Source organism: Anomaloglossus baeobatrachus, chromosome 7 (assembly GCF_048569485.1).
Source record: "Anomaloglossus baeobatrachus isolate aAnoBae1 chromosome 7, aAnoBae1.hap1, whole genome shotgun sequence".
NCBI classification, from domain to species: Eukaryota; Metazoa; Chordata; class Amphibia; order Anura; family Aromobatidae; genus Anomaloglossus; species Anomaloglossus baeobatrachus.
In genome coordinates, this window is record NC_134359.1 from 10,452,245 (window position 1) to 10,479,675 (window position 27,431).

Below are 27,431 nucleotides of genomic sequence, written 5' to 3' on the forward strand. Positions count from 1 at the left end.
AGCCGGCCGCCGGGTGATCAGCCGATCGCTCACAGCAGCCGGCCGCCGGGTGATCAGCCGATCGCTCACAGCAGCCGGCCGCCGGGTGATCAGCCGATCGCTCACAGCAGCCGGCCGCCGGGTGATCAGCCGATCGCTCACAGCAGCCGGCCGCCGGGTGATCAGCCGATTGTTCGGCCTCCGAGAATGTGTGCGGGGGCGGAGTTCGGGGTGGGGGAAGCCGAGCGGGGCCATGGCACTGAGGAAGTCAGTGCCGGGGACTGCATGGCTGGGGACAGGCGAGTGTGTACACATGCCGAGAGCGGGAGGGGGTGGAGCCGAGTGGGTAAGTGTCGGGCTCCCTGCACACGTAGCCAGGGTAAATATTGGGTAACTAAGCAAAGAGCATTGCTTAGTAACCCGATGTGTACCCTGGTTACGTGCTCAGGGAGCCAGAGAGAGCATGCGCAGCGAAATCCTACGGAAAAAACGTTACAAGCTGCGTTCCGGCCGCCTGACTGTCAGTGGTTCCACGACTGATCAGTTGGGCAGAGGGTGCAACGCAGCATCATCAGTCACAATCCGCCGCTCATACAAGGCTATGGGAACAACGGAATCCGCCAAACGGATTCCGTTGTCTACCAGAGCCGCGGATTGTGACTGATACAAATTGACGGAAATGTGAACCTAGCCTAAAGCTCCCCCCTGACCTCGTCCTACTCTGCAGCTCGAGTAAATGCATCAGCAGCACAAGTCTCTCCGGTGCGGATTTGTGACAATGTATCGGTCTAGAGCTCTTCTCATAGATAATATAATGTAACAAATCTGCAGCCGTGAGAAGGATCAGGGCAGATTTCTGCCCCTAACAAAATAAATTCGGTAAGGCGCTCTGCTGAGCCCGTCACAGCGGGAAAGATTGAGCCGACGGATCAGCGGTAATAAAGGAGCGATGCTCTGCAGGGACATAACGCAATGGAAGATTTCATCTTATGAGATTATTATACACCACACACTGACCCAGGTATTACGTGGGGGTCAGCACTGCTAGATGATCACCCATCCCTGACTGCAGGGGGCGCCACACAGGTCTCCTCATCCCTGATGAGGACAGCCTGGTGCTCTTAGACCTCGGTCAGCGGGGTACAGCCAGCGATCCGTGCTCAAACCCACAAATCACATCCCCCACCACCGGACCCCACAACTTCCCCAAGTTACAGCTGTGGTTTTCACTGGATTTCCCCTATAATCCCCATCCTGATGCAGTGCCCGGCGGGGGTGAGGTGGGGGCATTACCTTGAGGTGTGCGGCCTCTTCTGGGGGTGGTAGTGTAGACGACATCAGCGAGGTCTCAAGTTTTGATTCTTTTAGTTCCTGGGACCCAAAATTTCTATTGAAAAGTCATAAAATATGAAGAACATTGTCCAATAATGAATGTAGATAGATGAAACGTGCGAAGGAGGGGGAGGGAATGCAGACGAAACGTGCGTGGGATGGAGGGCAGATGGAGCGTGTGAGGGGGTTGAAGGATGAGAAAGGTATGGAGTAGGAGCCGCACATTGGGGAGAAGGGCAGAGATGGCGCCGGACGTCACTCACGTTATGAACGCGGTCTGCACTGGAGTTTGCGGTTCCCGGTCCGGACTTTCCTGCACCAATGCACGGTTATTGACCTTCACATTGAGGCTTCTGCAGTGGAGATATCGGCCGTTATCCCGGGAAGACTGGTTATCTACAGAGGATATCGGGGGGCGATGGAGACACTTACCGGGGAGACGCCTCCTCGGCGCTCGTGTGACTGATCCCCAGATCATCTCCCATCACCTGTGAAGACACAAAGCTCCGGGTCACGGGAGACAGACCCTCGGCTGCCGCAGTACGGTGCGGCCGGTGCCACCGAGCGCCTGGTGCAGCCTCAACGCATAAAGACGTCACCTTCTGTCCGGCCTCCACCTGCGCCTTCAGGATGTTGCTCTTTATGTCGGTGGGCGGCCATAGTGCAGCCGGAGCCTCCACCTTGTTATTCAGACATTTCTCCAGAAGCTTCACCGGATCCTCCTGATCGACAATGATGGGGGTTATTCCAGAAGAAAAGAAGATCTGCAGGTCAAGGAGCAAGAAGCAAAGCCACGAGACCCCAAACAGGGAAACAGGCGGAAATTCAGGTGAGGGGAACAGAAGAGGACGGACCCCTAGGTGCGGGGAGGGCACAGGTGGAGGCTAACAGAGGGCACAGGTGGAGGCTAACAGAGGGCACAGGTGGAGGCTAACAGAGGGCACAGGTGGAGGCTAACAGAGGGCACAGGTGGAGGCTAACAGAGGGCACAGGTGGAGGCTAACAGAGGGCACAGGTGGAGGCTAACAGAGGGCACAGGTGGAGGCTAACAGAGGGCACAGGTGGAGGCTAACAGAGGGCACAGGTGGAGGGTAACAGAGGGCACAGGTGGAGGTTAACAGAGGGCACAGGTGGAGGTTAACAGAGGGCACAGGTGGAGGGTAACAGAGGGCACAGGTGGAGGGTAACGGAGGGCACAGGTGGAGGCTAACGGAGGGCACAGGTGGAGGGTAACAGAGGGCACAGGTGGAGGGTAACAGAGGGCACAGGTGGAGGGTAACAGAGGGCACAGGTGGAGGGTAACAGAGGGCACAGGTGGAGGTTAACAGAGGGCACAGGTGGAGGTTAACAGAGGGCACAGGTGGAGGTTAACAGAGGGCACAGGTGGAGGGTAACAGAGGGCACAGGTGGAGGGTAACAGAGGGCACAGGTGGAGGCTAACGGAGGGCACAGGTGGAGGCTAACGGAGGGCACAGGTGGAGGGTAACAGAGGGCACAGGTGGAGGGTAACAGAGGGCACAGGTGGAGGGTAACAGAGGGCACAGGTGGAGGGTAACAGAGGGCACAGGTGGAGGGTAACAGAGGGCACAGGTGGAGGGTAACAGGGGAGGGGGGGGCAGAGCCAGAATCTACTCTCGGTACCTGCTTGTTCACGTTGACATTTAATCGCAGCGGGGGGGACGGCGACGTTCATGGCGTCCGCATTATTCAGCTTCACATTCATATCTTCAAAAGCTGAAAACAAAAACTAGATCAGAAGAGGACAGCGGGCAGGAGGGGTGGCGAGATAAAGAAAGTGCCCCCCAATCATGGCCGCTCACCCCGAGAACAAGTGACACCCTTTCCCGGGAGGGCTTCTTTACCTGGGCCGTGGTCCAGCTCGGTAGTGGGCAGTTCCTCTAGGCAGGGGTTGGTGAAGGCCAGGACTCCAGCATCCAGACCGGCTCCGGGGCTCGTGGTGATCGGCGGCGCCAGCATCTCGTCCAGTTTGTTTTCCAGCAATTCCTGACTGTCCGTTACACTAACAAAGCTGTGGAGGCAGCAGCAGAAGCCTGAGAACCTGCCCCCGGAGCAGCGCTCAGAGCCACCCTGTGCTGCGCTGCCACTGACGGATCCGCAGCAGCTTGTCCAGTGTGCGCGGCAGCGGTGGAGGCAGCAGCAGAAGCCTGAGAACCTGCCCCCGAAGCAGGGCTCAGAGCCGCCCTGTGCTGCGCTGCCACTGACGGATCCGCAGCAGCTTGTCCAGTGTGCGCGGCAGCAGTGGAGGCAGCAGCAGAAGCCTGAGAACCTGCCCCCGAAGCAGGGCTCAGAGCCGCCATGTGCTGCGCTGCCACTGACTGATCCGCAGCAGCTTGTCCAGTGTGCGCGGCAGCGGTGGAGGCAGCAGCAGAAGCCTGAGAACCTGCCCCCGGAGCAGCGCTCAGAGCCACCCTGTGCTGCGCTGCCACTGACTGATCCGCAGCAGCTTGTCCAGTGTGCGCGGCAGCGGTGGAGGCAGCAGCAGAAGCCTGAGAACCTGCCCCCGGAGCAGCGCTCAGAGCCACCCTGTGCTGCGCTGCCACTGACGGATCCGCAGCAGCTTGTCCAGTGTGCGCGGCGGCGGTGGAGGCAGCGGCCATAGAAACCAGCAGACCTCTCCTCCGCAGGAGCCCAGAATGCAAGGAGGACAGTGAAGACCGACACAATGGCCGACCCCGGGGAGGACGGCGCTCACCCTCATCTCACAAGGACCCTCTTATACAGGGAGAGAATATGGGGCCGAGACCAATATCAGGGGCCACAACCTTCCGGTCCTATGAGGACCCCAACTCTACAGAATAATGGGGGATTAACCATCTATTACCTGAAGGTCCGGATCAGGTGCGGGGCCCGAGGGGCGCAGGTCGGGAGCGATGCCCCCGAGCTCTATACAGGAATCATTCATACAGGTTTGGACAGAACAGGTTTATTTGGGTTTTTGTTCTTACACAGAAGCGACGGCGTCTGCACCGGAGCAGAGGACGACCCTCAGCGCTGGCGGCGGATGCCTAATACTTGTGCTTACGTCCCTCTGGTAACACTTCCTGTCCAGCTCTTCTGATTAGCGGCCGTATGCACGAATCCTACATAGCATGAAGCTGACGGAGCGCAGGGACAGGAAGTGTTATCATGAGGACACGGATAATCCATGTGTCCGGATCTCCGGGGATTCGGCCTTCTCTTGTAGATTGTAACAGAAGCGTCTTTCCTCGAATGTTCCTCTGGGGCCTGCGGGGAAAGCGAGGCCCAGATATCGCGCCCATAACGCTGGACCCTTCCCCACAAGACCCCCAGGGACAATGGCAGCATGGTGTCCGCTGTATTGACCTTGTGACATGGACTGGTGCTGGGGAGCAGCGGGGGCTCCTCAGCGGCCGGCGTCCTCCAGGCGGTAAAGATGCAGAGTCCGGTATGATACAATATGACGTCTCCGAGCTCCGGCCTATAACTGCGTCATGGCCGCCCGGGGGTTCAGACCGCGGAGCTCCATCGGTTTCCCGGCATTTCTCGCGTTGTGCTGATGCACAAAGTGGGTGTAGCTCCTGTCCGCCATCAGCGAGGACGACGACTGCGGCTTCCGGTGACTCCCGCCGTCCTGCGCGGCGCCCGGCGCTCCCACGGGCCTGCGGTGGGTTTATTTAAAGACTAAAGATTAATATCATCATAAAACGACGAGAAAACGATGAGAAAAACCCGCAAACGAGAGAAAAGCAAGAAAAAGGACGCGGAGAGGAAATTCAGCGAGCGCTGCTGCAACCCGGGAATCACCAGAAGAGCAAGCGGATCATTGATAGGAGGAAATATTCAGCGAGCGCTGACACAACCCGGGAATCATCAGAAGAGCAATAGGAGGAAACATTCAGCGAGCGCTGCCGCAACCCGGGAATCACCAGAAGAGCAAGCGGATCATTGATAGGAGGAAACCTTCAGCGAGCGCTGCTGCAACCCGGGAATCACCAGAAGAGCAAGCGGATCATTGATAGGAGACATTCAGCGAGCGCTGCTGCAACCCGGGAATCACCAGAAGAGCAAGCGGATCATTGATAGGAGGAAATATTCAGCGAGCGCTGACACAACCCGGGAATCATCAGAAGAGCAATAGGAGGAAACATTCAGCGAGCGCTGCCGCAACCCGGGAATCACCAGAAGAGCAAGCGGATCATTGATAGGAGGAGACATTCAGCGAGCGCTGCCGCAACCCGGGAATCACCAGAAGAGCAAGCGGATCATTGATAGGAGACATTCAGCGAGCGCTGCCGCAACCTGGGAATCATAAGGGCAAGCGGATCATTGATAGGAGGAAATATTCAGCGAGCACTGCCGCAACCCGGGAATCACCAGAAGAACAAGCGGATCATTGATAGGAGGAAACCTTCAGCGAGCGCTGCCGCAACCCGGGAATCACCAGAAGAACAAGCAGATCATTGATAGGAGGAGACATTCAGTGAGATCAGAGATCACCAGCATCAGAAGAACATCAGGATCAGATCAGCGACAGCCCAACCTGCGATTATGGGATATGACCGCTTCAGGACGGAGAATCGGGAAGTGGATCAGGTCACGGATGATTGTTTATTCATTAGATCCCAGGAGTGAGAATTATCTGACGGGATCACTGATCAATCATTACAAACATCAGATCACGACCAACAGTCAGGAGTGCGTCATCCGAGCAGATCCTCGGCTACGGGCCCAGATCACATCGATGAGTATAAGATCCTTAGCATAACCCTGGATGATTATTGTTGGATTTGCCCGGATCACAGAGATCAGATCCCGCACCGTCCTCCAGACTGATCATTAACACTCGATCACTGACTGTTGGTCACTTAGATCCAGCTGATTGTGCAGACTGGATCATTGATTATTAGTGATGAACACTGGTTCCTAAGGTCAGGATCAACTGATTAGTCTGATTGGATTATTGATCGCTTCTCTCCAGATCTGATCAGTTTGTGAGTTATTGATCAGAAATGGTGATCACTAAGGATCAGATCATGGATTATTGATCACAGAAATCTACATCCTCATATTACGGAGCTGATTGGACTCGGCAGAGATCAGGCTTTATATCTGCAGAAAGATACAAAGAATCAAGTTCCCAGAGATCAGAGCGAAGCAGAGCCCCCCGCCCCCAGCAGAGCCGAGCGCCCCCAGCAGAGCCCCCCGCCCCCAGCAGAGCCGAGCGCTTAGAGGAGCCGATCTATGGATACGGATAGCAGCGATCACAGCCGATATCCGTATCACAGGACCCCCAGTAGAGCCCCCCGCCCCCAGCAGAGCCCCCCGCCCCCAGCAGAGCCGAGCGCTCAGAGGAGCGATCTATGGATACAGATGGCAGCGATCACAGCCGATATCCGTATCACAGGACCCCCAGCAGAGCCCCCCGCCCCCAGCAGAGCCCCCCGCCCCCAGCAGAGCCCCCCGCCCCCAGCAGAGCCGAGCGCTCAGAGGAGCGATCTATGGATACAGATGGCAGCAATCACAGCCGATATCCGTATCACAGGACCCCCAGCAGAGCCCCCCGCCCCCAGCAGAGCCCCCCGCCACCAGCACCGCCCACACCACAAGCTGATCAGCAATGGCCGATTTGTGATACAAGGAAAGCAGCGCAGCACAGACCGCAGCACAGGACGAGTATACAGACATGGCGGCAAATCAGCGTCCAGCTCCCCTCCCCCACCCCAAGGGATCAGGACAAACTAGTGAGGAAGATGACGCCCACTACCAACAACCACCCTCATCATGAGTCTTCTGTAAATAAATCTCACTTTCTGCACCTTTCTGCTTTGCGCTTTCTTTTGACCTCCGTTTGCTGTCAGTGACTGAGAACATTGCTGGAGAGTCCAGAATCCTGGGCGGCCGGGACACCGGAGCGTTACAATGTGTCAGTGCAGGGAATCTCCGCAGTCTGGAGTCCAGACCTGGATACACTGATCGGACGAGTGTAACGAATATGTCTATTCACTGACGGCAAGCAGAGAGATTAGCAAAGGCAGGAAATTAATACAGAAAGGAGTTTAGAAAGTTGATAAAACTCAGTAATTCACAGCTGGGACCCCCCATTGTTAGGTCCATTAAAGGGGTCGCCCCGAGGAACGGATGGGAGAGGTTCACGGCTCCCATAGAGCTCACCAGACAGATCCAGTAGTGCCCAGATAAGGCCCCTGTGCCACGTCCTGGTGACACGACCTCCAGTATTCAGGACAAGCCCTTTAAGGACGACTATAATAAATGTGTGGAGAGAGAAGCCGCCTCTATCAATGGCTGCCGCCCCCCGATGGGCAGAGGCCCGGGAGCTGAACCCGACCATCAACCATCACTGGCAGAAACCAACCGTCTCTTCTCCGGCGACTCGGATCCCGGACCCTGATGGAGGCCGTCAATGTCATAGAGTGACGGCTGAGCTGGACCCGAGGGCGGCGGGCGGACGGGGGGCTTCACCGGCCAAAACCTGCAATACAGGCAACAAGTCATGATACTGCATCTAATCCTGTGTGATACTGCCATCTACATCACTGTATCTAATCCTATCCTGTGTGATATTGTCTGCTGAGCCGTGAATCTAATCCTCTGTGTGATACTGTCTGCTGAGCCGTGAATCTAATCCTCTGTGTGATACTGTCTGCTGAGCCGTGAATCTAATCCTCTGTGTGATACTGTCTGCTGAGCCGTGTATCTAATCCTCTCCTGTGTGATACTGTCTGCTGAGCGGTGTATGTAATTGTCACAAACCACCGGGGGGTCACTCAGAAATCCCCCGCGCTGGCTACCAGTACGTCACAATCGGGGGGTAACAAGTGGGTGTCACCCCTCCTTTATACCTCCCGACCGACAGACAGAGCACGTGACGCGCTCTCTAGCGCCCCTCTTATAGTCAGGCCAATTATGGAATTGCCCGACCATAAGCAAGGAGGCCGCTATACTACTTATGCCGATTATTGAAGGGTCCCCGGTGAGAGTAGGGTATATATTCCCCCGACCTCCGCGGGCGGAATATATAAAATCTCCCCGAATCTCACTGGCCTCCCCACAATAATCCTTGGCACAATTCGCTGCCACCAACCGATTTACGGTAACTATTAGCCGAACACACAGACGTGGGATTCAAGATCGAGATAACAGAACAGCCCAAGATTAATTATATAATTTAATCAGCCTAAAGCCACACTAGAAACTACAATACATACAATAGGGAATCTACAGAATATACATATGTCAGAGTACAGTTACAATCAAAGCATGGGTTACAAACAGGCATACACAGTTCCAGCAGTTACCTTGTTGCGTCTGGCCACAGGGGGGCGCTGTACCCAGGTTTCTAGGATCCTTCCCACAGATGTTTCCTACACGTGCCCCCAGCGAAAAGAACACTGGAAAATGGCCGAAATAGGGTTATCAACCTGGACAAATCCAGGTCCCCTCCTACCTTCGTGACCTCAGAGGGAGCACTGCTCCACCCCTGGCTGGAGTTATGGACAAAATCCACAACATGGAATATGGCCATAACTTTGCCTGGGAGCGTCGTAGGCGGACGCCAACGCTCTCATTGTGACAGTTATGAATTTAGCTACAGAACGAGGGGACTCATGACCTGTCTGCCAGTTCCCCATTGGCTGATATCACGCCTGGGGCATTTCCCAATGTCCTGCTCCCATAAAAAGGGTGTGCCGGCATCGTCCGCATGCGGAGACACCATTTTTATGGTTGCCATATTTATCGGAAATATGGCTTGCGAGATATGAACCATTTTTTACTGGAGTCGTTCTGTCTGCTAGTTCCATAGCCTTGCTAATGAGATACAACTCTTGTTACAGGGTGACGGCAGGGAGTCATCCTGTGTCCATTGTTCCCACACCACCTCATCTCCATATCACAGGACATGGCCATGGAGGTGTAAGTGGAACACTGAGAACAAGAAGGGAGGGGGCACTGCCAGGGAGTGATGAGGGATTATGACTGGAGTCATAATTCATCTTCATATCCCGGGATTTGCCTCACACCTCCCCCCTTTTGAGGGCGCTAGGGGGCAGCACACTCCGGTGTTCCCCCGTGCGCCCGTCCGCGACCTCTCCTTGTCGGGACAGCCCGTCTGCGTTACCGTGGTCACGGCCCCTTTTGTGGCGAATGGTGAAGTTGTATTGCTGGAGCGCAAGGCTCCATCGCAACAATCGCCCATTCGTCCCAGAGACGGTGTGCAACCAGCTGAGGGGATTGTGGTCCGTCTCCACGATGAAGTGGCGCCCGTATAGATAGGGTTGCAGACGCTGCAGGGCCCACACTATGGCCAGGCACTCCTTCTCCATCGTGGAATAGGCAACTTCCCTTGGTAACAGCTTCCTGCTCAGGTACAAGACTGGGTGCTCTTGGCTCGCAGAGTCCACCTGGCTGAGCACCGCACCGAGGCCGAAGTCACTGGCGTCGGTCTGTACTACAAACGGCCGCGTGAAGTCGGCTGCCTGTAGCACGGGCGGGCTGGACAGGGCGTCCTTTAGGGCCCGGAAGGCTGTCTCGCAGTCCATTGTCCAATCGACTGCAGAGGGCAGCTTCTTCTTGGTGAGGTCCGTCAAGGGCTTTGCCAGGCTACTATAGCATGGAACAAACCTCCTATAGTACCCAGCGGTCCCCAAGAAGGACATCACCTGCTTCTTGGTCCTGGGGGTGGGCCAGGATGCGATGGCTTCCACTTTCTCAGGCTCGGGCTTCAGTGTTCTCCCCACCTACCCGGTGACCGAGGTACTGGACCTCGCTCATGGCCAGCTGACACTTTCCCGGCTTGATGGTCAAACCTGCCCGGTGGATCCGCCTGAGCACCTGTGCTAGATGCTCTAGGTGGTCCTCCCAGGTGGGACTGAAGACGGCAATGTCATCCAGGTACGCGGCCGCGTACCCTTCAAGTCCCTTGAGCAGGGTGTTGACCATCCGCTGGAAAGTGGCAGGGGCATTCCTCATCCTGAATGGCATCACCGTGGACTCGTACAGTCCAAATGGGGTAATAAAGGCAGAGCGTTCCCTGGCCTTGCGAGTCAGGGGGATCTGCCAATATCCCCGGCTCAGATCCATGATGGTCAGGTACTGAGCCCCGGCCAACTGATCGAGCAGGTCATCGATGCGTGGCATTGGGTACGCATCGGCGACCGTGACCGCATTGAGCCCCCTGTAGTCCACGCAGAACCGAGTGGTTCGGTCCTTCTTAGGGACGAGGACTACAGGCGAGGCCCAAGCGCTGTTGGATGCCTGGATCACCCCCAGCTTCAGCATCTCGTCAATCTCCTGGCGCATGTGTTGCTGCACCTCCAGGGAGACCCGATATGCTGAACGCCGGATCGGGGGATGATCCCCAGTGTCCACGTGATGGACAGCCAAGTCAGTCCTTCCGGGCTGGTTGGTAAACAACCCCCGGAAGGGGAGGAGGGTGGCCCACAGCTGGGACCGTTGGTCTTCCAAGAGCTGGTGGCCAACCTCCACATCCTCAATGGATCCGCCTGCCCTAACCTGGGCTAGCATATCCAAGAGGGTTTCCGCTTCTCCCTCCTCGGGCAGGTTGCACACGGGGAGCGCACATGCCTCCCGCTCATGATGTGCCTTCATCATGTTCACATGGAAGGGCTTCCGCCTTCCACGGGCAGGGTCCAGGGTGACCAGGTACGTTACAGGGTTGAGCTGCTGGTTTAACCTGGCCTTGGTCTTAGCGATCCCTAGGTGTCCGGCCATCGGAATCTCATGTGCGATCCGCAACAACTCCGTCCGGAACGGATAGGGTACCACCAACTGTCGGTCCCTGGGCCACGCCTCCGGTGAACCCTGCTGGACCGTGGCCCGGTACAGCCGTCCTTGGTCCCAGACCACTCGCTCCGGGTCCGAGTCCGAGGGAGGCTGTGCCGCCTGCTCCTTAAGAGCTTTCAGGCTGTCGTCAGCTTCTAACGCTGCCTGAAACCCCTGACTAGATGTGGCCAGAATCGACGAGACTGTCACATCTTCGGTCAGTACCCCCGGGACCTGTGTCCTGGCCTCCACCTGACTCGGCTGCCACTTGGTCAGACGGGGAAGAGCTATCGGACCTCCGGGAGGCCCCTTGGCTTCCAGCACTCCCACTGCGGGTGACAGCGGCCACAGCCGCTGCGACCGTGGGTCGTGCCTGCTCCTCCTCCGTTCCTGACCAAGTCGCCGGTTCAGGCAGACCGACCTGGCTTCCTGACACCCCGGTTGTGGGGGAACCATGCACCGAGATCTTACCTGGGAGCACTTCCGCTCCTGGACCGGCCCCAATCTCACCTGCCTGTTCCCCTCCTGCAGCAACAGAACCCCGCTGTGAAACCTCTGGGGACCGCACATTTGCTGTGGTAGCCCCCACCCCACACACTGGTCCTCCCCCTGCAGCACCCTGCTCTCTGCTTATCCCTGCAGAGGGCAGCAGATCCCAGCTCACAGGCTGGTTACTTGTAGAGGCATTGTCACACCTTTCTCTGACCCCCTCCCCTGTCACAGCTGCAGCTGTGTGTGTGTCTATGGTGTCTGTGCAAGCAGAAATATCAGAGTTCACTCCCTCCTCCCTTACATCATTCATAGATAACACATTAACATTGTTAGGAGTCATGTCAGTACGGGCTGAAGGTTCAGCCCTTGGGGGGGGCCCAAACTGGGAGGTTATCTGCCCCAAATCTGTCCCAAGTAGCACGTTTGCAGGGATCCGATCAGTTACCCCCACCTCCCTCACCCCCCGCCCTGCGCCCCAGTCCACATAAATGTCAGCAACAGGCAGCGCCGGGTCAGTGCCTCCAATCCCGGAGACAGCGAGGGTTTTTCCAGGGATCAAGTCTTGGGGGGACACCATCTCAGGCCGCACCAGAGTCACCTCCGAGGCGCTGTCTCGCAGTCCTATGGTCACAGACCGGCCGACGGTGACAGGTTGGAAGCTGTCCAGGGACCTACCACCACCCCCACCCACACAATACACCTTGGGCGGCCCTTGGGACGGGGACGGAGCCGGGGCCTTGGGACGCTGAGGGCACATGGCCTTGAAGTGTCCAGGTAGGTTGCACTGGTGGCACCGTCTTGGTTCCGCCACGGGCCTGGAGAGGGGAGTTGAGGGGGACACCCCCTGCAGTCTAGGGGCAGGTGGGGCAGTCGCAGAATTCATCTTACCCCCTCTCCAGGTGCTGCTGGTGGCCGCTCTCCTGGCCTCAGGGGCCCGGTTGTTGGTGTAGTCATCGGCAAGGGCAGCTGTAGCCGTGGACCCCTTTGGCTTCTGGTCTCGGATGAACTGGCGGAGATCCTCAGGGCAGTTCCACAAGAGTTGCTCCGTGATGAACAAGTCCAGGATCTCCGGTCCGGTGGAAAGCTGCAGGCCTTGGGTCCAGTGGTCGGCAGCTCGGGCAAGTGCCCGCCGGTGGTCAGCCCAGGAGTCCTTTGGTCCCTTCTGTAGGCTCCGGAACTTCTTGCGGTAGGACTCTGGAGTGAGGTTGTACTGTTGGATCAGGGCCCGCTTGATGGTGTCGTAGCCCTGATCTGCCTCAGCAGGCAAGTCCCCAAGGATATCCAGGGCCTTACCCCTTAAACGGGGGGTCAGGTATTTGGCCCACTGGTCCTTGTCCAGATGGTGCTGCAAGCAAGTCCGTTCAAAAGCAGTCAAGAAAGAGTCCAAGTCTCCATCCTTCTCCAGCACTGGGAAGTCCTCAACACGGACCTTTGGAAGTTTGGTGTCTCGAAGGTCACATGTGGCTGATGAGGGCCGGAGCTGAGCTAGCTGCAGCTGGTAGTCACGGTCTGCCTGTCGCTCTCGCTCTTCACGCGCTGCCTGCCGCTCTCGCTCCGCAGCCTCACGCTCTGCGTGCCGCTCCGCAGCCTCAGCGTCACGCGCTGCCTGCCGCTCTGCCCTGCGCTCTGCCAGGAGTTCCTTGTAGCCCTTCTGGTCTCCAGCCTGGAGAAGGGCCATAGCCATTTGAAGAAGGCTATCCGAGCCTCCCAGGCTCGGTGGAATGGCACGTGGTGATCTGCGGCACGCTGCAGAGCTAGGCGATTCACTGTCCCTTTCAGAGCGGAGGGCTGGCATCTGGCTCGTTGAGGAACCTTGGGTGAGCTCCTCCTCATCTTGTCCAGCAGTGCCAGGTTGCGCAATGTCCTCGGCAGAACGGTTTTCTGGCGTCGAGCTCCTGGAGGACTCGTGGGCAACCTCCTCATTGCTGTCCACAGCACCGTCCTCCCTCTCTTCGGCTCCTGCCTTAGCATTGGCCAGTTGCATAGCTCTGCTCCTGGTGCCATCAGCCATTCTTGCAGACTTTTGGTCACTGACACAGAACTGACACCTGATGCCTCCACACACCTTACAGTATCTGCACTCTGACACTCTAGTGTTGAGCTAGTCTGAAGACCCCAGCAGCCACAGCTGCTGCAGGCAGTCTTTAGTGTCTGGGAGTATGGGTCTCACACTCACACACACTATTATCTCGATCCCACCGCTATGCCACCAATATGTCACAAACCACCGGGGGGGTCACTCAGAAATCCCCCGCGCTGGCTACCAGTACGTCACAATCGGGGGGTAACAAGTGGGGGTCACCCCTCCTTTATACCTCCCGACCGACAGACAGAGCACGTGACGCGCTCTCTAGCGCCCCTCTTATAGTCAGGCCAATTATGGAATTGCCCGACCATAAGCAAGGAGGCCGCTATACTACTTATGCCGATTATTGAAGGGTCCCCGGTGAGAGTAAGGTATATATTCCCCCGACCTCCGCGGGCGGAATATATAAAATCTCCCCGAATCTCACTGGCCTCCCCACAATAATCCTTGGCACAATTCGCTGCCACCAACCGATTTACGGTAACTATTAGCCGAACACACAGACGTGGGATTCAAGATCGAGATAACAGAACAGCCCAAGATTAATTATATAATTTAATCAGCCTAAAGCACACTAGAAACTACAATATATACAATAGGGAATCTACAGAATATACATATGTCAGAGTACAGTTACAATCAAAGCATGGGTTACAAACAGGCATACACAGTTCCAGCAGTTACCTTGTTGCGTCTGGCCACAGGGGGGCGCTGTACCCAGGTTTCTAGGATCCTTCCCACAGATGTTTCCTACACGTGCCCCCAGCGAAAAGAACACTGGAAAATGGCCGAAGTAGGGTTATCAACCTGGACAAATCCAGGTCCCCTCCTACCTTCGTGACCTCAGAGGGAGCACTGCTCCACCCCTGGCTGGAGTTATGGACAAAATCCACAACATGGAATATGGCCATAACTTTGCCTGGGAGCGTCGTAGGCGGACGCCAATGCTCTCATTGTGACAGTTATGAATTTAGCTACAGAACGAGGGGACTCATGACCTGTCTGCCAGTTCCCCATTGGCTGATATCACGCCTGGGGCATTTCCCAATGTCCTGCTCCCATAAAAAGGGTGTGCCGGCATCGTCCGCATGCGGAGACACCATTTTTATGGTTGCCATATTTATCGGAAATATGGCTTGCGAGATATGAACCATTTTTTACTGGAGTCGTTCTGTCTGCTAGTTCCATAGCCTTGCTAATGAGATACAACTCTTGTTACAGGGTGACGGCAGGGAGTCATCCTGTGTCCATTGTTCCCACACCACCTCATTTCCATATCACAGGACATGGCCATGGAGGTGTAAGTGGAACACTGAGAACAGGAAGGGAGGGGGCACTGCCAGGGAGTGATGAGGGATTATGACTGGAGTCATAATTCATCTTCATATCCCGGGATTTGCCTCACAGTAATCCTATCCTGTGTGATACTGTCTGCTGAGCCGTGTATCTAATCCTCCCCTGTGTGATACTGTCTGCTGAGCCATGTATCTAATCCTCTCCTGTGTGATACTGTTTGCTGAGCTGTGCATCTAATCCTCTCCTGTGTGATACTGTCTGCTGAGCCGTGTATCTAATCCTCTCCTGTGTGATACTGTCTGCTGAGCAGTGTATCTAATCCTATCCTGTGTGATACTGTCTGCTGAGCTGTGTATCTAATCCTCTCCTGTGTGATACTGTCTGCTGAGCAGTGTATCTAATCCTATCCTGTGTGATACTGTCTGCTGAGCTGTGTATCTAACCCTCTCCTGTGTGATACTGTCTGCTGAGCTGTGTATCTAATCCTCTCCTGTGTGATACTGTCTGCTGAGCTGTGTATCTAATCCTCTCCTGTGTGATACTGTCTGCTGAGCTGTGTATCTAATCCTATCCTGTGTGATACTGTCTGCTGAGCCGTGTATCTAATCCTCTCCTGTGTGATACTGTCTGCTGAGCCGTGTATCTAATCCTCTCCTGTGTGATACTGTCTGCTGAGCTGTGTATCTAATCCTCTCCTGTGTGATACTGTCTGCTGAGCCGTGTATCTAATCCTCTCCTGTGAGATACTGTCTGCTGAGCTGTGTATCTAATCCTGTCCTGTGTGATACTGTCTGCTGAGCTGTGTATCTAATCCTGTCCTGTGTGATACTGTCTGCTGAGCTGTGTATCTAATCCTCTCAGATACGCCGCTCTTACTTGCTGAGCTCCGTTATTTTGTACCGCAGGATCCGTCCGGTCGGCGCTGCAGGCAGAATAGAAACACGCGGTTAGGGATGCGGCGCTCTTCCTTCTGGGACATCGCGGCGCCGCGGTCGTCACTCACCTCATCAGCTCCGCTCTTGAAGCTTGTGCTGTGAAGAGAGAAAGACACGAGATTATAGCATTTTGCAGCAGCAGTAAAGCGGTCTCCTTAGCGGCGTCTTCATCACTCCGCTGATCCGCGCAGGTCGCTTCCTACCTCGATTTAGCAGCGTTCTCCGCGAGTAGCGTTTGCTGGGTCTCCGCTCGAAGGACGCGGAGCGCCGGGGTTTACTGGATTTGGTCGTCTGGTATTCAGTTTTCCCGCTGAAAAGAGACCAAATAACAGAAGATGAAAAGGGAAAAATTATATTCACAGATCAGTGAATTTACATAGGACTGCAAAGCCGATAAACAGGGTCAGCTCTGCTGCATCCAGACGGAATCGGGAGCGTAAAGAAAACGACTCATCAGTGCGAGTTATGAGTTCTGCTCCGGTCACATCCAGAGCTGCACCGATCAGCACCAATGCACTGCACAAGCGGGAGCGAAACGGAGCGCAGCTCTGGATGTGACCACAGCAGAAGCATCCCCTCCTCACCTGTATCTGAACCGCGAGCCGCACAGCACGGAGCAAAACGGAGTGCAGCTCTGGATGTGACTGCAGCAGAAGCATCCCCTCCTCACCTGTATCTGAACCGCAAGCCGCACAGCACGGAGCAAAACGGAGTGCAGCTCTGGATGTGACTGCAGCAGAAGCATCCCCTCCTCACCTGTATCTGAACCGCGAGCCGCACAGCACGGAGCAAAACGGAGTGCAGCTCTGGATGTGACCGCGGCAGAAGCATCCCCTCACCTGTATCTGAACCGCGAGCTGCACAGCAGGGAGCAAAACAGAGCGCAGCTCTGGATGTGACTGCAGCAGAAGCATCCCCTCACCTGTATCTGAACCGCGAGCCGAGCCGTATAAATCCGGAGCGGCTGGAGCTTTTCTGCGTGGGCCCCCGGAGGCGGAAGAAGGCGTGATGCTCCACCGCGCACTTCCACAGGTGCTTGCAGGCCTTCGGATGCTCCATCTTAAAGACAAACGTGTGCTCCTGCTCCTTCCCCTTTAAATCAGAAGTTACAATTAGTCTAAGCCGGACCTGCGGAGTCCGGACCACCACAGCGGCGGTAACAGTCCTTAAAGACACACACACGTAATTATAAACGTAGCCCCAGGACGACAAAAGCAGCAGAGGTCGTCTCCAGCTCCATACATATACCCAGCACAGCGCCCCCCGCAGGACGGACCCCGCACTCCTCACCTGCTCATCGTCCTCCACCACCACCAGCGTCAGTCTCGACTTCTTAAAGTCCAGGCGGGTTATTTTGGGCCTGCGAAAGAGGATTGGAGAGAAAATGAATGACAGGTAGCAGAGTTATTAGAAATGGTGCCGTTACTCCAGGAGCCGGCTGCGCGGGATCACGGGAAGCCATGACGAGGATCTCCAGCCAAAGTCCAATCTCTGCACACCGCATTATTGTCACGATCCTTCAGTCTCGGATTGCTGTCAGTGAATGGAATCCTTCTCTATAATGAAAGGCTGAACCTGCGCGACAACTTCACAGCTGAGGGTTTGTTACAATTGAATCCAGGTTATAAATGCTCTGAGGTTACAATGTATCAGTGCAGGGAAGAAGTAACGGGGAATTGTGCAGCTGCTGATGTATTTATCTGGACTGAACACATTGTAGCAAACCTTCAGCTGTGAGAAGTCTGAGGCCGATGCACAGATTCAGCCATTTGAAGTACACAACTCCCTAGTCACTGACAGCAAGCAGAGATCCTGCAGACTGCGGCCTGAACCGGAGGCCATCAGAGGCGGAGGGGAACTGTAAATTTGTGAGCGCTTATTGACAACGTGTCCAATAATCCGGGAACGACTGATAATCTGGTGCCGGATCCCAGATGCCGGATCCCAGGAACCACAGAACGTCTGATCATCTGGTGCCGGATTACAGGAACCACGGAACGTCTGATCATCTGGTGCCGGATCCCAGACGCCGGATTACAGGAACCACGGAACGTCTGATCATCTGGTGCCGGATTACAGGAACCACGGAACGTCTGATCATCTGGTGCCGGATCCCAGACGCCGGATTACAGGAACCACGGAACGTCTGATCATCTGGTGCCGGATTACAGGAACCACGGAACGTCTGATCATCTGGTGCCGGATCCCAGACGCCGGATTACAGGAACCACGGAACGTCTGATCATCTGGTGCCGGATTACAGGAACCACAGAACGTCTGATCATCTGGTGCCGGATTACAGGAACCACAGAACGTCTGATCATCTGGTGCCGGATTACAGGAACCACGGAACGTCTGATCATCTGGTGCCGGATTACAGGAACCACGGAACGTCTGATCATCTGGTGCCGGATTACAGGAACCATGGAACGTCTGATCATCTGGTGCCGGATTACAGGAACCACGGAACGTCTGATCATCTGGTGCCGGATTACAGGAACCACGGAACGTCTGATCATCTGGTGCCGGATTACAGGAACCACGGAACGTCTGATCATCTGGTGCCGGATTACAGGAACCACGGAACGTCTGATCATCTGGTGCCGGATTACAGGAACCACGGAACGTCTGATCATCTGGTGCCGGATTACAGGAACCACGGAACGTCTGATCATCTGGTGCCGGATTACAGGAACATCTTGTGTATTAAGATTTACACAGCAGGAAGTGCTGAGGAGGGAGTGACGCCGCATTTGGGAGCCCCCAGCGCTAATCTACCGGACGGGAGGAGTCCGGTTACACCACAACCTGCATGAGGAAATACCGGACATTGCTCAGATGCTGCAATCACAGTATCCTGGAGAATGGGTCACCTTATGTAACACCGGGGCGCCCCCTGCTGGTGCAGACCGGCATTACAAGTGCAGCAACATTAGTCCTCCTCGCCAATTGGATAATCACATGCATAAGGGGCTGTGTGTGTATAATAAATATATAAAGAAGGGAATTTTGTTACTTACCGTAAATTCCTTTTCTTCTAGCTCTTATTTGGAGACCCAGACGATCGGGTGTATAGCTACTGCCTCCGGAGGCCACACAAAGCAATTACACTAAAAAGTGTAAGGCCCCTCCCCTTCTGGCTATACACCCCCAGTGGGATCACTGGCTCACCAGTTTTAGTGCAAAAGCAAGAAGGAAGAAAGCCAAGAACTGGTTTAAACAAATTCACTCCGAAGATACGTCGGAGAACTGAAAACCATTCAACATGAACAACATGTGTACCCGAAAACAACCAAAAATCCCGAAGGACAACAGGGCGGGTGCTGGGTCTCCCAATAGGAGCTAGAAGAAAAGGAATTTACGGTAAGTAACAAAATTCCCTTCTTCTTCGGCGCTCTATTGGGAGACCCAGACGATTGGGACGTCCAAAAGCTGTCCCTGGGTGGGTAAAGAAATACCTCATGTTAGAGCTGCAAGACAGCCCTCCCCTACGGGGAGGCAACTGCCGCCTGCAGGACTCTTCTACCTAAGCTGGCATCCGCCGAAGCATAGGTATGCACCTGATAATGTTTGGTGAAAGTGTGCAGACTCGACCAGGTAGCTGCCTGGCACACCTGCTGAGCCGTAGCCTGGTGTCGTAATGCCCAGGACGCACCCACGGCTCTGGTAGAATGGGCCTTCAGCCCTGATGGAACCGGAAGCCCAGCAGAACGGTAGGCTTCAAGAATTGGTTCTTTGATCCATCGAGCCAGGGTGGCTTTGGAAGCCTGCGACCCTTTGCGCTTACCAGCGACAAGGACAAAGAGTGCATCGGAGCGGCGCAGGGGCGCCGTGCGGGAAATGTAGATTCTGAGTGCTCGCACCAGATCTAACAAATGTAAATCCTTCTCATACCGATGAACTGCATGAGGACAAAACGAAGGCAAAGAGATATCCTGATTAAGATGAAAAGAGGATACCACCTTCGGGAGAAACTCCTGAATGGGACGCAGCACAACCTTGTCCTGGTGGAAGACCAGGAAAGGAGCCTTGGATGACAGCGCTGCTAGTTCAGACACTCTCCGAAGAGACGTGACCGCTACCAGAAAGGCCACTTTCTGTGAGAGTCGAGAAAGTGACACATCCCTCAGAGGCTCAAAGGGCGGCTTCTGGAGGGCAACCAGTACCCTGTTCAGATCCCATGGATCTAACGGCCGCTTGTACGGGGGTACGATATGACAAACCCCCTGCAGGAACGTGCGTACCTTAGAAAGTCGTGCTAGACGCTTCTGAAAAAAGACGGATAGCGCCGAGACTTGCCCTTTAAGGGAGCCGAGCGACAAACCTTTTTCTAACCCAGATTGCAGGAAAGAAAGAAATGTAGGCAATGCAAATGGCCAGGGAGACACTCCCTGAGCAGAGCACCAGGATAAGAATATCCTCCACGTTCTGTGGTAGATCTTAGCGGACGTGGGCTTCCTAGCCTGTCTCATGGTGGCAACGACCCCTTGGGATAATCCTGAAGACGCTAGGATCCAGGACTCAATGGCCACACAGTCAGGTTCAGGGCCGCAGAATTCCGATGGAAAAACGGCCCTTGGGACAGCAAGTCTGGTCGGTCTGGTAGTGCCCACGGTTGGCCGACCGTGAGATGCCACAGATCCGGATACCACGCCCTCCGTGGCCAGTCTGGGGCGACGAGTATGACGCGGCTGCAGTCGGATCTGATCTTGCGTAGCACTCTGGGCAAGAGTGCCAGAGGTGGAAACACATAAGGGAGCCGGAACTGCGACCAGTCTTGCACTAAGGCGTCTGCCGCCAGAGCTCTGTGATCGCGAGACCGTGCCATGAAGGTTGGGACCTTGTTGTTGTGCCGGGACGCCATTAAGTCGACGTCTGGCCTTCCCCAGCGGCGACAGATTTCCTGAAACACGTCCGGGTGAAGGGACCATTCCCCTGCGTCCATGCCCTGGCGACTGAGGAAGTCTGCTTCCCAGTTTTCTACGCCGGGGATGTGAACCGCGGATATGGTGGAGGCCGTGGCTTCCACCCACATCAGGATCCGCCGGACTTCCTGGAAGGCTTGCCGACTGCGTGTCCCCCCTTGGTGGTTGATGTATGCCACCGCTGTGGAGTTGTCCGACTGAATTCGGATCTGCCTTCCTTCCAGCCACTGCTGGAAGGCTAGTAGGGCAAGATACACTGCTCTGATTTCCAGAACATTGATCTGAAGGGTGGACTCCTGCTGGGTCCACGTACCCTGAGCCCTGTGGTGGAGAAAAACTGCTCCCCACCCTGACAGACTCGCGTCTGTCGTGACCACCGCCCAGGACGGTGGTAGGAAGGATCTTCCCTGTGATAATGAGGTGGAAAGGAGCCACCACTGCAGAGAGTCCTTGGCCGTCTGGGAAAGGGAGACTTTCCTGTCCAGGGATGTTGACTTCCCGTCCCATTGGCGGAGAATGTCCCATTGAAGAGGGCGCAGATGAAACTGCGCAAACGGAACCGCCTCCATTGCCGCCACCATCTTCCCGAGGAAGTGCATGAGGCGTCTTAAGGAGTGCGACTGACTCTGAAGGAGAGACTGCACCCCTGTCTGTAGTGACCGCTGCTTGTCCAGCGGAAGCTTCACTATCGCTGAGAGAGTATGAAACTCCATGCCAAGATACGTCAGTGATTGGGTCGGTAACAGAGTTGACTTTGAGAAGTTGATGATCCACCCGAACGTCTGGAGAGTCTCCAGTGCAACGTTCAGGCTGAGTTGGCATGCCTCTTGAGAGGGTGCCTTGACAAGTAGATCGTCCAAGTAAGGGATCGCAGAGTGTCCCTGAGAGTGCAAAACTGCTACCACTGCTGCCATGACCTTGGTGAACACCCGTGGGGCTGTCGCCAGACCAAATGGCAGAGCTACGAACTGAAGATGGTCGTCTCCTATCACGAAGCGTAGAAAGCGTTGGTGCTCTGTAGCAATCGGCACGTGGAGATAAGCATCTTTGATGTCTATTGATGCTAGGAAATCTCCTTGAGACATTGAGGCAATGACTGAGCGGAGGGATTCCATCCGGAACCGCCTGGCGTACACATGCTTGTTGAGCAGTTTTAGGTCCAGAACAGGACGGAATGAGCCGTCCTTTTTTGGCACCACAAAGAGATTGGAGTAAAAACCTTGTCCCTGTTCCCGAAGAGGAACAGGGACCACCACTCCTTCTGCTCTTAGAGAATGCACCGCCTGCAGAAGGGCATCTGCTCGGTCGGGATGTGGGGAGGTTCTGAAGAACCGAGGCGGAGGACGAGAACTGAACTCTATCCTGTACCCGTGAGACAAAATGTCTGTTACCCACCGGTCTTTGACCTGTGGCAGCCAAATGTCGCAAAAGCGGGAGAGCCTGCCACCGACCGAGGATGCGGAGGGAGGCGGCCGAAAGTCATGAGGCAGCCGCCTTGGAAGCGGTACCTCCGGTTGCTTTCTTGGGGCGTGAGTGAGCCCGCCAGGAATCAGAGCTCCTTTGCTCTTTCTGAGTCCCTTTGGACGAGGAGAATTGGGGCTTGCCTGAGCCTCGAAAGGACCGAAACTTTGATTGCCACTTCCTCTGTGGAGGTTTGCTTGATCTGGGCTGGGGTAAGGAAGAGTCCTTACCCTTGGACTGTTTAATGATTTCCGCCAATTGCTCACCAAACAGTCTGTCTCCAGATAGTGGCAAGCTGGTTAAACATTTTTTAGAAGCAGAATCTGCTTCCAGACTCCTGATCACCCACCTCTGTCTCATCATATAGAGACCCTTCTCGCAGAGACCCTGACCAGCGTGACGACGTGGAGGGTCTTTCCCAGCGAGCTCGCTTAGGCGGCCTGGGACTGTCATCAGAGTCAGAGTCCTCAGCCTGTGATGCCTGGGACCCCCTTGAAGTACGGATTAGTTCCAACTGAGGGGGACCGGGGAACATAGACACAGCAGTGTCCATGGTCTGAGCAACTGGCCTGGACTGCAAGGTCTCCAGGATTTTTGTCATAGTCACAGACATTTTATCAGCAAAGACTGCAAATTCTGTCCCCGTCACCGGGGCAGGGTTCACAGGCGTCTCAGCCTGGGCTACCACCACCATAGACTCTGGCTGACGAAGTGCCACTGGGACTGAACATTGCACACAATGAGAGTCATTGGAGCCTGCTGGTAGATTAGCCCCACATGCTGTACAAGTAGTGTACACAGCCCGTGCCTTGGCACCCTTGCGTTTTGTGGATGACATGTTGCTGTCTCCTCAGAGCAATATAGGGGTATACAGCCAAGAAGCGACCGTACAGTGCAGTATATATATATATATATATATATATGGTACAGGAAAAAGTACACCAATACACACTGTGGCACTAGTGGGGCCAGCACTAATGTGCTGCTTACCGCCCGCTAAACGCGGGTGTGTGGTCCAGAAATCCCTAGTCTTGGGTCTCCCAGAGCCTGTGTCCGTCCTCCAGCCAGACTGCATGCAGGAATGGCTGCCGGCGTCCTGTGGAGGGGGGGCGGGCCCTGGGCGTGTGCAGACCAAAAGCGGGAAACCTGCGTCCCACTGTGCCTAGTGAGAGGGCTGGAGCATGTAAATAAGGCTCCAGCCCTCGGCGCTGACGATTGCACAGCGTCTGTCCCATTCCCTGATTGACAGGGAGGGGGCGGGAACGAAGCGGAGCTAGGCCGCAAAAGCCGGGGACTAAATTTATAAGCGCCGCCGCCGTAAAAGTGCGGTCGGCGCTAAGTCCCCGGCGCACTACAAGTCCCAGCCGCGCCGCCGCTCCGAGAGTGGCCGGCGCGGTAGTTCCCAGCACATGAATCCACACAGCTAAGCTGCTGTGACTCAAACCCCAGCGTGCAGCGCTACTGTCCCCGGCGCACTAACACACCCAGCAAGTCTGGCGTGTGCGTGCCTGTCTGTACGGGGACACAGAGTACCTGAAAGTTGCAGGGCCTTGTCCCTGAACGGTACCCAGCTCCACATCCAGCAGGTTCAATGGGTCTGTGGACGGAGCCCGGCCTCAGGGCTTGGAGGCCGGTAAGATCCCACTTCCTCAGAGCCCCTCAGGGGGATGGGGAAGGAAAACAGCATGTGGGCTCCCGCCTCCGTACCAGCAATGGGTACCTCAACCTTACAAACCGCAAGTGGGGTAAGAAGGGAGCATGCTGGGGGCCCCATATGGGCCCTCTTTTCTTCCATCCGATAGAGCCAGCAGCTACTGCTGACTAAACAGTGGAGCTATGCGTGGATGTCTGACCTCCTTCGCACAAAGCAGAAAACTGGTGAGCCAGTGATCCCACTGGGGGTGTATAGCCAGAAGGGGAGGGGCCTTACACTTTTTAGTGTAATTGCTTTGTGTGGCCTCCGGAGGCAGTGCTATACACCCAATCGTCTGGGTCTCCCAATGGAGCGCCGAAGAAATATATAATTATACATATACACACACACATGCATGTACATATATATAGTACATACATACCTATCCTCTATATATATAGGCCTATCCCTGGTATCTATACCCATATTCGCTCAGGCTATGGGCCCTGCTCCTGCAGCTTCGGGAAGGTTTGGAGGGTTTATCCGCCACATGGTGCCCCTGGTGATACATCCATAGCACGTATATTTGAGAACCAGTGCAGTGTATATAATACCGCCAGGTGCCAATCTTCGTCTTTAACCTCACAATGCATTGCTGTGTGGGTGTTGCGTATGTTGGGATTGCGCCTCTATCGGGACCCTCTGTGACCCTGTGTGACCCTGCCGGGTATTCTGGTTGATCACAATTTTGGAAATGTGTTTGCTGCCGCTGTTTTTGCACAGCACAGATCCGTGTCCGGTGTCGCTCAGTTCTTTTATAGAAGCGCCCGGGGCAGGAAGGAGCGCGGCTATCGCACCTACAGTAAGGCGCAGATGATGGCGCCGCTGATCTCAGGTCTGCAGCCGGCCGAAGATCTAGACTGCTATCAAGGACCACCCGCCCAGATAGTGCCCCCAACCCTCCGACCGTGACCTCTCGCCCCATACATCCCCCACCCCACAGTGCACACCGAGACCCCCAATATGCAGTGCAGCAGCTACACAATAAAAACCTGTCCTGATGCTGCTGGAGCGTTCACTGCGGCGCCGCTCATCTCCGGACTCACCAGAAGAACAGCCCGATCTTTGTGATCCCCTCGAACACCAGGACGCCGGTCGGGGTCAGTCCGAGCTGATAGTCATTGCCATCTCGAGCCTGAAGAAGACACAAGCGGGGGAGGGGAGCGGTCAGGACCGGACCCTCGGGGGGCCCTCAGCTAAATCCAGGGGGCACAGAGATTGCCAGAGCCAGGAGCACTCCTCAGCCGGGCTCTGCAGAAGCATGCTGGGAGTTGTAGTTACACTAGAGGCCACAGATGACTGGTGCATACAGCATTAGAGCAGACGCAGCGCCGCTTATCTCTAGTGACACATGAATCCCGGCAGCAGACGCAGCGCCGCTTATCTCTAGTGACACTGCATGAATCCTGGCAGCAGACGCAGCGCCGCTTATCTCTAGTGACACTCCATGAATCCCGGCAGCAGACGCAGCACCGCTTATCTCTAGTGACACTCCATGAATCCCGGCAGCAGACGCAGCGCCGCTTATCTCTAGTGACACATGAATCCCGGCAGCAGACGCAGCGCCGCTTATCTCTAGTGACACTCCATGAATCCCGGCAGCAGACGCAGCACCGCTTATCTCTAGTGACACTGCATGAATCCCGGCAGCAGACGCAGCGCCGCTTATCTCTAGTGACACTGCATGAATCCCGGCAGCAGACGCAGCGCCGCTTATCTCTAGTGACACTGCATGAATCCCGGCAGCAGACGCAGCGCCGCTTATCTCTAGTGACACTGCATGAATCCCGGCAGCAGACGCAGCACCGCTTATCTCTAGTGACACTGCATGAATCCTGGCAGCAGACGCAGCGCCGCTTATCACTAGTGACACTGCATGAATCCCGGCAGCAGACGCAGCACCGCTTATCTCTAGTGACACTGCATGAATCCTGGCAGCAGACGCAGCACCGCTTATCACTAGTGACACTGCATGAATCCCGGCAGCAGACGCAGCGCCGCTTATCACTAGTGACACTGCATGAATCCCGGCAGCAGACGCAGCGCCGCTTATCTCTAGTGACACTGCATGAATCCCGGCAGCAGACGCAGCACCGCTTATCACTAGTGACACTCCATGAATCCCGGCAGCAGACGCAGCACCGCTTATCTCCAGTGACACATGAATCCCGGCAGCAGACGCAGCGCCGCTTATCACTAGTGACACTGCATGAATCCCGGCAGCAGACGCAGCGCCGCTTATCACTAGTGACACTGCATGAATCCCGGCAACAGACGCAGCGCCGCTTATCACTAGTGACACTGCATGAATCCCGGCAGCAGACGCAGCGCCGCTTATCTCCAGTGACACTCCATGAATCCCGGCAGCAGACGCAGCGCCGCTTATCACTAGTGACACTGCATGAATCCCGGCAGCAGACGCAGCGCCGCTTATCACTAGTGACACTGCATGAATCCCGGCAGCAGACGCAGCGCCGCTTATCTCTAGAGACACTCCATGAATCCCGGCAGCAGACGCAGCGCCGCTTATCTCTAGAGACACTCCATGAATCCCGGCAGCAGACGCAGCGCCGCTTATCACTAGTGACACTGCATGAATCCCGGCAGCAGACGCAGCGCCGCTTATCACTAGTGACACTGCATGAATCCCGGCAGCAGACGCAGCGCCGCTTATCACTAGTGACACTCCATGAATCCCGGCAGCAGACGCAGCGCCGCTTATCACTAGTGACACGCCATGAATCCCGGCAGCAGACGCAGCGCCGCTTATCACTAGTGACACTCCATGAATCCCGGCAGCAGACGCAGCGCCGCTTATCTCTAGTGACACTCCATGAATCCCGGCAGCAGACGCAGCGCCGCTTATCACTAGTGACACTGCATGAATCCCGGCAGCAGACGCAGCGCCGCTTATCACTAGTGACACTGCATGAATCCCGGCAGCAGACGCAGCGCCGCTTATCTCTAGTGACACTCCATGAATCCCGGCAGCAGACGCAGCGCCGCTTATCACTAGTGACACTGCATGAATCCCGGCAGCAGACGCAGCGCCGCTTATCTCTAGTGACACTCCATGAATCCCGGCAACAGACGCAGCACCGCTTATCACTAGTGACACTGCATGAATCCCGGCAGCAGACGCAGCGCCGCTTATCACTAGTGACACTGCATGAATCCCGGCAGCAGACGCAGCGCCGCTTATCTCCAGTGACACTCCATGAATCCCGGCAGCAGACGCAGCGCCGCTTATCACTAGTGACACTGCATGAATCCAGGCAGCAGACGCAGCACCGCTTATCTCCAGTGACACTCCATGAATCCCGGCAGCAGACGCAGCGCCGCTCATCTCCAGTGACACCCCATGAATCCCGGCAGCAGACGCAGCGCCGCTTATCTCTAGTGACACTCCATGAATCCCGGCAGCAGACGCAGCACCGCTTATCTCCAGT

General features: G+C 55.6%; 1 protein-coding gene across 1 annotated transcript in view; it reads right to left on the bottom strand.

Annotated features, from left to right (window-relative positions):
• The window catches only part of EPB41L5 (erythrocyte membrane protein band 4.1 like 5), a 69,558-nt gene that overhangs the window by 2,169 nt on the left and 39,958 nt on the right, over positions 1-27,431 (bottom strand). The window contains 14 exon segments of the mRNA XM_075317025.1: positions 1,273-1,366; positions 1,575-1,664; positions 1,744-1,799; positions 1,911-2,033; positions 2,953-2,992; positions 2,994-3,045; positions 3,174-3,340; positions 7,667-7,780; positions 15,843-15,890; positions 15,972-15,999; positions 16,107-16,213; positions 16,826-16,995; positions 17,194-17,263; positions 25,029-25,117. Coding sequence (XP_075173140.1) covers positions 1,273-1,366; positions 1,575-1,664; positions 1,744-1,799; positions 1,911-2,033; positions 2,953-2,992; positions 2,994-3,045; positions 3,174-3,340; positions 7,667-7,780; positions 15,843-15,890; positions 15,972-15,999; positions 16,107-16,213; positions 16,826-16,995; positions 17,194-17,263; positions 25,029-25,117 — 1,248 coding nt within the window.